The following is a 12,365-nucleotide window of genomic DNA, read 5'->3' on the forward strand; positions in this document are numbered from 1 at the left end:
GTGCAATAGGTCTTTCTGCAGTGATGGCAATGTATTATAATCTGAGCAGTCGAATATATTACTGCTAATCACAATGAGCACCTAAAATGAAGCTAGCACAACTAGGAACTGAATTTTTAACTCTAGGTATAATTAAATTTTCTTTTAAAATTTAAAAAATTTAAATTTAAACACAGACAGTTTTATGATTATTTTTACATGGTGGTATATCAAGGGAAAAAAAAACAAAGCTATTTTTAAGACAGAATTATTAAATCAGTAATTTTCCAAAATGTATTTGTATTTGATTACAAATGTTATATGAGCTTTTTTCCCTAAGTTCATACCAGTAACAAAACTTTTAAGGTATTTAAAAGCAAAATTTTGCTTTTTTTCCAACCCATTGAACAAACATATTTAAACCTATTTTTCTGAGTTGCTTTTAGAAAGAAGCAATTTCTTAAAGCATCACCATATTCAAAGATATGAAATAGAAATGTGTTTTTAAAATATTTGACTTTTACTTTTTTTTTTATATTTATATGTGTCCATACATTAACATTGTTTATAAATGCCAAATAGAATAGGATGCCTGTAGGATATTTAGGGACTTTTTAATGTGGACTTTTAATTTCTATATATAAATATATTTGGTACTTATAAAACAGAAAAGTTAATTAACTCTTAGGCAATTGAGAATAGCTAATTTTTATATAAAGCAGTTTAAGATAGATGTTGAGTATTTAAAGAAACAAAGATGAGATTAATAAAAATTATTTTTATTATAAATTCTAAATCTTGAAAATATGTTCTGGGGCCCCTGGGTGGCTCAGTCGGTTAAGCGGCCGACTTCGGCTCAGGTCACGATCTCACACTCCGTGAGTTCGAGCCCCGCGTCGGGCTCTGTGCTGACAGCTCAGAGCCTGGAGCCTGTTTCAGATTCTGTGTCTCCCTCTCTCTCTGCCCCTCCCCCATTCATGCTCTGTCTCTCTCTGTCTCAAAAATAAATAAACGTTAAAAAAAAAATTAAAAAAAAAAAAAGAAAATATGTTCTTGTTGATTGATATTTTCTTTTGAATTTCCTTACCAACAAGATATTGGAAGAAAAAAAAAATCTCACCTTTTCTTCCCACAATGAAATCATTTTATCTTTCAGGTAGGTTAACTAAAATATCCAATTTTTTAAAAAATCTTTGCCGTATCATTCTCTTACTCTCCAGAACATTCTTAGGGACCAGAGTCCATAACTCTGTGTAATTCTCTGTCTTTTTTGTGGCAATTTAATTAACTAAATATTTATTAGTATTACAAATACTTTATTGAGGTATGTATATAAAATAAAAATCACCCATTTTAAGCATGACATATTAATTTTGACAAACATGCAAGACAAATATAAGTCATATAACCACCAACAAACTAATGATATAAAAAGTATCGATCACCTCAAAAGGGTCCTTCATACTCCCTTGCATTCAATTTTTACCTCTTCCTCTAGCCCCTCAATTTGACTGCATTTACTGTAATTTTATATAGAGTCATAAATCATAAATAATTTTGTGTTTGTTTTCATTCACTTAGCATAATGCTTTTGTGTTTCATCCATATTGTATATGTATCTGTGGCTTGTTCCTTTTCATTGCTGCATTATCCATTATGTGGATATACAAAAAATGTGTTTATATGATGGAAACTTCAGTTGTTTCCAGTTTGAGGCTTTTATGAATAAATTTGCTGTTAATGTTCAAGTACAAGTCTTTGTGTAATATTTGTTTACATTTTCTTGGGTAAGAAAGAATAGAATTACTGGGTCGTATGGTGAATTTAATTGACCCTTGAACAATACAAGTTTGAATTGCATGGGTCCACTCATACATGATTTTTTTTCAATACAATAATGTAAATATATTTCCCTTTCTTATGATTTTCTTAGTAACATTTTTCCTTTAGCTTATTTTATTGTAAAAATCTAATATATAATACATATATAATATATGTGTTCATTGACTATTTATCTTACCAGTAAGGCTTCCAGTCAACTGTAGGTTATTAATAGTTAAGTTTGGGGGCTATGAAGGAGTTAAAACTTATACATGGATTTTGATTGTGTGGGGGGTAGGCACCTTTAACCCCTGTGTTGGTGAAGAGTTAACTATATATATTTATAAGGCAAACTATTTTTTAAAGAAGTTGTATTCTTTGTATTTCCAACAACAATGTATTCGAATTTCAGTTTTTCCACATAATTGTCAACACTTGATGTTACCAATCTTTTAATTCTATCTACTCTGATGGGATCAGTGGTTTTAATTTACATATTCCTGGTGACTAATGATGCTCAGCATCTTTTAAGTGCCTATTTCACATTTGTACATTTTGTTTGGTGAAATATCTGTTCAAATCTTTTGCCTGTTTTTTTGAAATCAAGTGTCTTATTAATTTTTCTGTACTGTGGAAGGTAAAAATTTAAGGCTCAATTTTTTACTTATGGATATCTAATTGTTTCACATCGTTTATTGAAGACTATCTTTCCTCTGAATTCCTATAATGCTTTTGTCAAATATCAGTTGACCATTTATGTTTGTTTATGGCCACTCGTTTCATTAAAATTTATTTTTATCTTTACTTCAATACCAGCCTGTCTTGATTCCTGTAACTTTAGAGTATGTTTTTCTCCACCTTCTTAAATATCTGGAATATATATTTTTAAGCATTTTTAATATCCTTGTTTGCTACTTTTATCATTTGTTTCATTTCTAGGTATGTTTCTTTTATTTTTTTCCTTTGCTTATCAGTCATGTTTTCTGAATTCCTTATATGCCTGCTACTTTTTATATAGTGGACATTGTGAATTTTACATTATGGTGGTATTTTGTTTGATTCTCTTTAATAGTGTTAGTTATTTTTCTGGAAGGCAGTTATGTTACTTAGAATAATGTCTCTAAGCTTTTTTTTAAGGTGGAGTTCAGAAACTTTTAGTTTATGGCTAAATGTGTTCCCCACTCCTAAAGTGATACTACTATATCTGCTTTTTTTTGTCTATTAGGAGATCTCAGCAGTTTGTCTGGTAGTAACATGAAATATTCTCAGCCTTTTGGTAACTTTGTGAATTGTTTAGCTTTATCTCTTTAGTGGTTCTTTCCCAAGCCTGGGGGAATTTTTTTCACATGGATGCTCCAGAGAACCATTCTATGAGTCTGATATATTCTCCTTGTGTAGCTCTTTTCTCTCTAGTATTTTACCTCATAAATTCTGGCTGTTTTTATAGCATCAGAGTCTGATCTATTTCTCCTCAATTCAGTGCGACCACTGATCTCTCTGTGTTAGTTTCCTGTGCTAGTCTAGTCTGGAAAGTCTCTCCTCCATTCACTAAATTAGAACATTAGTTTAAATTAGAATACCCAGATTCCGGTACTGAAATGTTCTAAAATGTGGTGATGATTCCACAATTCTAAATACATTTTACTAGTAAGAACAAATATATTTAAAACCACAGAAGTGTACACTTTATTTAAATCAGTGAATTTTATAATATGTGAAATACATCTCAATAAAACTGTAAATAAAAAACAAAACACAAGAAGAATACCTAGGTAAAGTTTACTTTGATTGTTATCCTTCTCTCATCCTATGTTGCCTGGTTGGTCAATCTGTGCAAACTGTGTCTTAATCTATTTTGTACAGTTTTTTATTTAAGTTAGGAAATTAAACCCAGTATTCTAACTGACTTTTCAACAACCATTGCCTGACCTCCCCAACACTAAGGTATAACTTTCTAGTATTCTTATTTTTAATTCAAAGAGAAAAATAATCATTCTGGTTGATGTAATACATTCTACTTTCCTATTTTTTTTCTTGTCAGTATTGAATTTGGGAACTCTATCATACCTGCATAAGTTTCGAGATATGAACTTGCTATATAGTATATAATATGTATAATATTGCATTTACTTATTATAATATTAGAATCAGTTCTACTTATGTATGGAAATTTTTCAAAGTATTTTAATAACAATTTTCTGATTTTGATGCTCATTAAAGCCCTGAAAAATAGATAAATCTAGTATTATAATTCCCATTATAAACTAAAGAAACTAAGCCCTGACAAAGTTCATTAATTGTTTTCAAGGTCACATAACCTGTAAATGATAGAGATAGAATCTGCTGACTTTTAAAAAAAATTTTTTTTATGTTTCTTTTTGAGAGACAGACAGAGATGAGTGGGAGGGAGGCAGAGAGAGAGGGAGACACAGAATCTGAAGCAGGTTTCAGGCTCTGAGCTGTCAGCACAGAACCCAACACGGGGCTCAAACTCACAAACCGTAAGATCACGACCTGCGCCAAAGTCGGTGCTTAACTGACTGAGCCACCCAGGTGTCCCTCTGCTGACTTTTATAACAATAGTTTTTGTTTTTGTTTTTGTTTTTAGTTTCCAAAGTCTGTCTTGTTGGAAGGTGTAGAACTCTATGTGAAATAGCAAAACATCTCATATGGTAGAACTTTTCATTTGTTGTAAGGAAGGAAGGCTATGTGGTGGAGTGGAAAGAAACTGAGAGTAAACCAATGGTTTGTCAACCAGATTCAATCTAAGTAAGAAAACAACACAGAACTTACATGAAATGAGCAAAACAACAGTCATGTAACTAGTGTTTGTTTAGTTTAGGGAGCAAACAGCACAAATTTACAATTGTTTAGCTAGAAGGCATGTTGTAAATTCAGAAAAAGAGAATTTGTGTAAGCCTAATAAATATTAAGACTGACCAAAATGCCTGCTTAGTGCTAAGAGCTGTTTTAATTTCTCAGGAGAAATAAAAAAAAGTAATCGAATGATGTTTGTCTTTTAATAGGACAAAAGTTAATAAGTAGGACAAAATAAAAAACAAGAGAGAAATTTTTTATTTTTTGTGAATGAAAATTGTATCTCTGTTTATATCTACTATGGTGTCAAAACCTTAGATATAGAAAGTTATTTTTTATGTAAATTTTGTGTTAAATATATACTGTTTAAGAAGAGAAATAATTTAGGAGTGCCTGGATGGCTCAGTCTGCCAAGTATCCAACTTCGACCTCGGTCATGATCTCGCAGTTTGTTAGTTTGAGCCCAACATCAGGCTCTGGCTGACAGCTCAGAGCCTGGAGCCTGCTTCAGAATATGTTCTCCCCCTCTTGCTCTGCCCCTCACCTGCTCATGCTCTCTCTCTCTCTCTCAAAAATAAAAAAATATTTTTACAATTTTTTAAGAAAGAAGAGAAATAATTTGGAGGTTAATAATTATAATTTTATTTTTAAAAGGCATCTAATTATATACCTAAGCATCTATAGCTATTAGAGTATGCCATTTCTTGATCTATTTCCCCACTGCTAGCAAAAAGATTTTATATGATTCTATAAAAAGATAAGACCAACTTAAAGAGATTGGGTAATCACTACTTAAATAATAAAATTGATGATAAAATATGACCGTATAATATGGCTATTATACAAGGTCACTCCATCCTGTGTAAAGGCATGGTATCCTTCCTGACGTTACACCAATTGCGACCTTACCTCTCCAACCCTAAGGCATTACTTTCCAATTATGTTTAATTCAGAGATTACAATAATAATGATTACTGTGATACATTCTAGCTGCATTTTTTTTTTTTTTTTCTCTCAGAGTTGCATTTGGGAACTGCAATGGGTTGGCTGTGGTGGATTTTATACAGAAGACAGTACTGTTAAGCATGGGGACCATTGACCTATATAGATCAAGTGACCTATACCAACGTCAACCACGGTCTCCTCGAAAAAACAAGCAGTTCATTGCAGGTAGGAGATAAAACAAAATGGTTATGAACTTGATTAGTTCATCTGTTTTCTTACCTTTAGATTTCTTATCTTTCTTCTGTAATGCTATTCAAATGCATGGCAATATGAAGTCAATATAACTTATAATACTATGTAAATAAAATTGGGTGGAAATATAGTGAGAATCTTTGAAAGGATAAAGGAAGTGTTTAAATTTCAATTTGCTGCCAAAGTTAGGGAACACCTCAAGTTTCATAGGTTGAATTCCTAAGAAATGAGAAAATAAGAATTTATTAAATATAAAACTGCTGTGAAAATCAGGCTCTGTGGTTGAAAAAATTATTTGCAATAGTCGTATTTTAACAGGATAGTTTTCTTCTAATATCTCTTCTAATATTCAAAAATATAATTTTAAATATTCACTACTTTTAATTGTTTAAACTCCATATGCTAGCTGTCACCTTTCTTTATTGGAGGGTGATTTTCTTGGAGGTATTTTCACAAATGCAATAAACATTAACATTTTAAAATGCTATGAAAGATAACATTTTGCTTGACAGGACCAATAAATTTGTATAACTATAAAGGAAAAATATATAAGGTTAATTAATATATAAGCAGAAATACTTTCTATATAATGCCAAATTTTGGTATGCCAAATTATCCAAAGTTTACTGAAATTTCAGTATTTATCCAAATAGTTGGCTTTGTAAACACTGACAAAATTTTGCATATTTTCTGTCCACTGATATAGTTTAGTTGATAAAAAAAAATCAGTTGAGCTCAAAGATTTGCAGATGGAAATACATCTATAGTATTATGTGTTTAGTTTATTAAATAGACTCATGTAAAGAATATTTTAAAATAAAAAGAGAACATTATGATAGGTGTTATTTACTAAATAGCAAATGTGCCAAATTTAACATCCAAATGCTATAATAAAAGAAGTTTCCCTTTGGACTAATGAAAAATTAACTTGATATACTGAAATTCTTCCCTTTGTTAATCTTTTTTCTTTTTTTTTTTTCATGAACCTTAACCCTTTCCACATTGCTAATTTAAACCCTTTTCAGGAGCACAAAAGTTCTCCTTCAGAATATAGAAGTCTCTTTGTTTCCTGCTAGTGATCTCAGCTTTTAGCATAATTTTAGGAATGCTGGAAATTTCAAATTGTATAGGTTCTGCCTCTACCTTTCCTGGCTTTTGAAAGGAAGGCAGAATAAGAGATTGTGCATGCATGTTCCATAAGATTACCTCATGATTGGGAAAGAGAAGATTGATTTTTTAAAGTTTATGGACTCTAGGGTAGGAAAATATTAGGGTATAAGAGGCAATACTTGCATACTGAAAGCACAAATTGAATTTGAAAAACTGGATCCTATGCCAGTATCTAAGTTACTTACTCAGTTTATACAATGGTATGACAAGGTGTATATTGTGACAAACAATATAACTGTTACTTAATTTAAATTTATTGAGACTCAATTATGATTAGAGCTTAGAATTTTGATGACTTTAAAATCTGGAAAAACTGTGATGAAGTCATAAACTTTGTTCATATTTAGTGTATAAAATGACTACAATGAATACTCATTTTATATTATAAAAATAAAATACCAAAGACTAAAATCCCTAAACTGTCTTTTTAATACTGAGGATTGAAGACAACCATTTTGATTTCTATGAGGTAACATAAGTATTATTTACATGTGAAATACGTTTACTACATAAAAATCATATGACAAATATGACATCTACTCTTATATTTGATTAAATAAAATTACTATAGCACTGTCATCATTCATCTATCACCTCTTACTTTCTAATTGATTTATTTTTTTTAATATCTCCTTTCTAATTTGGTTACCTAAACTTGCTGCAATTTCTTCATCTTGGCTGTTCTAGATTCTGGTATGAATCACTTCCTTTCACTTTAGACTATTTTTCTCTCTTTCCCCTGCCTGCTGCTGATGCTGATGTTCTGGCATGTTCCAAAGACAACTTTTGCATGCGTGGCCTGTCTAACTTTTATCCTGATTTAACGAAACGGATCCGTACTTCCTATCAGAGTAAGTTCTATAAAGGTTAGGCAAATAGCTTTTCTAAGTTTTAATGCCTGATTTAAACCCATACATCTATGCTTAGTAATGTGTTTTTTAAAACACATTCAGCATGCATGCAAATTTTTGTTTTGTTATGGAAGTGCAACCTGATAATTTTAATAATTATATAAATACTTCAAATAGCTAATATCATTTATCCATTTATTCACACCCATTATTTCAGTGTTTATTACAAACCATGCAGACCATATTCTGTTAGTTCCAGAGTCACTGTCTTTTGTTTTGAGGAGGAAGAGCCATGGTGCCCTTATAAATAGTAAACCTGACAATGCCAGTATCAATAATAATTGAATACTTTGTTTGGAAAACCTTATGCCATTGCTCATTTTTAAAAAGTATTATAACAAGGACTACAGTATTTTCCTAAGTAGTTGGATTTCTTAGACTTAGCTAATTTTCCTAGTTTCTGTTGCTTTTTTCTAAATAGAAAACACAAACACACTGTGAAGTTGGGAAATTAAGGTCACAAACTAAAAATCCAATTATATTAACATTTACCATGGTAGAAAATGCAGATTTGAAGATGATGGAGTAAGTAATTCTAAAAACTAGTTCAGAAAGAATGGAGAATGAAGGTATGATTGGAGGTGCAGATATTATTAGTGATATTATGGGCTAACATTCATCGACAAGAAGAGGTTTACAACATATTGATCAGTGTTATGTTAAAAAAGAAGGAACTGGAGAGTGTTATGCTACGTGAAGTAAGTCATACAGAGAAAGACAGATACAATATGTTTTCACTCTTATGTAGATCCTGAGAAACTTAACAGAAGACCATGGGGGAGGGAAGGGGAAAAAAAAAAAAAGTTAGCAAGGGAGGGAGCCAAACCATAAGAGTCTCTTAAAAGCTGAGAACAAACTGAGGGTTGATGGGGGGGGGGGGGGGATGGGGATTGAGGAGGGCACCTGTTGGGATGAGTACTGGGTGTTGTATGGAAACCAATTTGACAATAAATTTCATATTAAAAAAAAAGAAGGTTGCTTACAATATATATGATGGCTTCATGTTTGTATAAAATAGGCATATACATGTATACACACACATATTGTTTGTATTTTGAATTTCTTCAGACCTCGCCTCACCAGTTTGTAGATGATTAATCGGATCACATCATTAATAATAACCTAAAACATTGTCTTCCTCTAGCTAAAGGATGCCAATTCCTATTAAATCCTTAAAATTTTTCTGGGAATGCCCATAGGGTGATTTATTTTTCATCATAGGTATTCTCTAGTTTTCTATTCTAGTAGAACACCCCCTTTTTGGTTGCTTTTCACTGTCTTTTCTCCTGGTGACTTATGATAGAACACTGATATCTATGTTGGCTTCTGCTGCTCCTAAAACAGAAACCAATTAGGTATTATAATATTTCTTGACACCTGAAAATTATGTAAAATTTCATTTCCCCAAAATAAAGCTTTATTGGAATGCAGTCAAACTCATAATTTACATATTATCTATGGCTGCATCCATACTACAATGGCAGAGTTGAGCAGTTGCAGCAGAAAACATGGCCCATGATACTCAAAATATCTACTATCTTGCTCTTTATATAAAAAATTAGCTGACTCCTACCCTAATACTATTCTTTCACACCCACTCGCTTCCACATAAAATGTTTCAGCCAAAACTTTTCCTGTAAATAGTCTCCACGTGGTTTAACACACATACTGGAGCTTCTGAATCCCAGTTTAGCCTTCTCAGGGTTGGATTCCCCCAAGACTGTGTGTGTGTGTGTATGTGTGTGTGTGTGTGTGTGTGTGTGTGTGAGAGAGAGAGAGAGAGAGACAGAGACAGAGACAGAGACAGAGAGACAGAGAATGTATCCATCTATATGGATCAAAAAAGTTTCTAAACATGAGACTGTGGCTTTTACACATCTCTTCTTTTAGTTTTAATGTATTTTCTGACATTTCTCTAATAAAAATGCAATGCTTTTATAGTAAAAAGAGAAATTTTATGCTGAGGATAAGAAGCAGGAGAAGGCTCTTAATCATGATTCTACAGTATCAACCACAGTATAACAGTTAATGAAGTTCAGAGACATGCTCACTTATTCTGACCCTTCAATACTCTTATACAGCCTTCAGATTTAAAAAGCAAAGATTTTAAATCTTCATTCAGGGTACTCTAAAATATAATTCCTATCTATATTTTCAAATGAAATTTCTACTACTCTTCTATAAAAACACTCCCCTTAAGCCAAGGGTATTTATCTTGCTATCCTTATAATTTATGCATATTATCCCCCCTCTGAACACACCCTGCTCAAATTTCACTTCCTATTGTAAACTTTTCCTCCTGCCATCAGAGCCCTGTTATGCCAATTCATTTAAATGCCTACAGTGTCTATAGTAGACATGGTAGAACGTGAACCAGTTGGTAGTTGGTGTAGATTCATTTGTATTTTATTTATTTTTATGCATGTGCTCTACCTTTCCAAATGCATGGGAAGAATGTGAAGAGTATATCTAAAATTCTTTATACCCTCTATACCTAGCACAAATATGCTAGGTATATTTGTGATGATGGTGGTAAGATAGAGCATGACAGCAGGCTCTTTCTGCTCATATGAACAGCCAAGGGATTTTTCAGATTTGACAAGGGAGAACAGAAATAGCTTCTGCAGTTATTGGGTTCACTGGAATTTTGCAAAACAAATAGTTTTTTCTAAACAAAGATCTGAAGTGTCAAGACAGAAGTAAAATCAAGTCCTTAGGAGGCCATTAAGAGATCTTCCATGTCTCCACCAGTGAGCTCCCTAGAAATTCAGACAAGCCATGGAATTTGAAATCAAATTTCTTTAAAGTCTTCTCTTGATAATCAACATCATACGGGACTGATTAATGACTTGAAGGTATATCCTGGAATATGCTTTTAAAAATAAATTTTATGAAAACTTGCTTTTAATTTATTGGATCATAAAACCTGGTTATGTTTCTGTAGTTCCATTTTATTATAATAGAGACTATTTGGCCTTTCATGAATTATTTCCTAGCTTTCAGGAAAGCATATCTGCATTGTTCCTACTTGGGGAAACTTAATCCACTTCCACTGAGTGTCTATTCTATTCTGGGATTGTGCTCGGCAGTTTGACTCAGTGTTATATTATTTAATGGTCATTGTAACCCTTTATGGCAGATAGATATTTATCTGTAGATTCCTCTATAGATGAAAAAAAATGAAGACAAAGGATATTAAATTAGTTTCTCAAAGTTACAATGAGTGGGAATTAGGCCTATCTGATGCAAAACAGACTTCATATGATTTCCATTGTATTATTCAGTGTCTCTAAGTGTCTCAAAGTTTCAGGGTCATTGGAAATCAATCCCATTATACTATAATCAGAAACCACTTTTTTACCCAGTTTTTACCCACAATCAATGAAATAATATATTCAAAAACAAAACAATTTAAAATTATTTTTCACAATTGAGGAGATTAGACATGGTGCTCTCTGAAATCCAGTTTTTATCTTTTATATTATATCATGATTACATATTATATTTTATTACATCTCAAAGTGACACACATTCTGTTTTGAACTTTATACTTATATTTCTGGAGAAACACTTAAATACCAATCTTTTCCTGGGCTCTTTCACTGATCATTTTGTAAGATAGTTTAGGTTCCAAGGAACTGCCTACCCTAAATCTTTATTCCATCTGCAAATCTTTCACATCATAGAATAACAAAACTCTATGGCTCAAAAGAAATCTTTGTATTTGACAGATTATGATTTGTGGAACCAATAAAATGATTTGCAAAGAGCAGCAGGCATAGCAGTCAGAGGTTTATATCAAGTTCTACCTTTTCTACTTAAGAAGTACTCATTATATCGGTAATCTGTGGCTAGTCATTTAACTTCTCTGAGTTTCTTTTTTCTCTAATATCAAGTAAAAATTATAATCCCTTAACTCCCTTAAAGACTTATGGAACTTTTCTTGGTTAATGTTTGTAAAAGTACTCTATAAATAGTAGACATTATTATTTTAATAAAAGATGAAACCAAGCCTCAGAGAGGTTAAATATCTTTTCCAGTATAACAACTGGTCTATGGAATGACCATAGTCATAGTCCAGTCAGCTGCCTGGTCAACTAGTGCTCCTTCTACTTGTGAAAATGACAGAAATTTTGCTAGTTAGAAAATAATAGTATGCTGTTTAAACCAAAGGAGTTGAGGAATAGGCTTAAGGTAGAACACTGTCAGACAAACTTGCTTGTGCATCAACTTCTTGTAATGCAATGGAAGATCCTTTAAAAAGTCTCAAGTCTATCTATAGATACTTTCCCACTCTCACTGCATGGCTTTTTCAGATTGTGGGGAATGATAACAGATCCTGAGAACACAAATAGAAGCATAAGGAAAAATTGAAAGAAGAATAAAGGAGAACTAGCAAAGAGAGGCACATGAATGTAAAATAAAAATGAACTTGAGAATATAAAAAATGGAAAAGTAAAACAAAGAATA

At 32.0% G+C, this 12,365-nt stretch overlaps 1 protein-coding gene across 10 annotated transcripts in view; it reads left to right on the forward strand.

The window, feature by feature from the left end:
* Window positions 1–12,365, forward strand: part of STXBP5L (syntaxin binding protein 5L) — a 361,520-nt gene that overhangs the window by 251,540 nt on the left and 97,615 nt on the right. For 6 of the 10 annotated variants that reach the window (XM_040484630.1, XM_040484628.1, XM_040484626.1 and 3 more), the window contains exons 19-20: window positions 5,636–5,787; window positions 7,764–7,835. In XM_040484630.1, coding sequence (XP_040340564.1) covers window positions 5,636–5,787; window positions 7,764–7,835 — 224 coding nt within the window. Of the gene's footprint in view, window positions 1–5,635; window positions 5,788–7,671; window positions 7,678–7,763; window positions 7,836–12,365 lie in introns of all 10 variants that reach the window. The other 4 variants (XM_040484632.1, XM_040484636.1, XM_040484633.1 and 1 more) reach the window with 2 other exon arrangements.

This window comes from Herpailurus yagouaroundi, unplaced genomic scaffold, assembly GCF_014898765.1.
Source record: "Herpailurus yagouaroundi ecotype Mexico unplaced genomic scaffold, PumYag 162, whole genome shotgun sequence".
Lineage (NCBI taxonomy): Eukaryota > Metazoa > Chordata > Mammalia > Carnivora > Felidae > Herpailurus > Herpailurus yagouaroundi.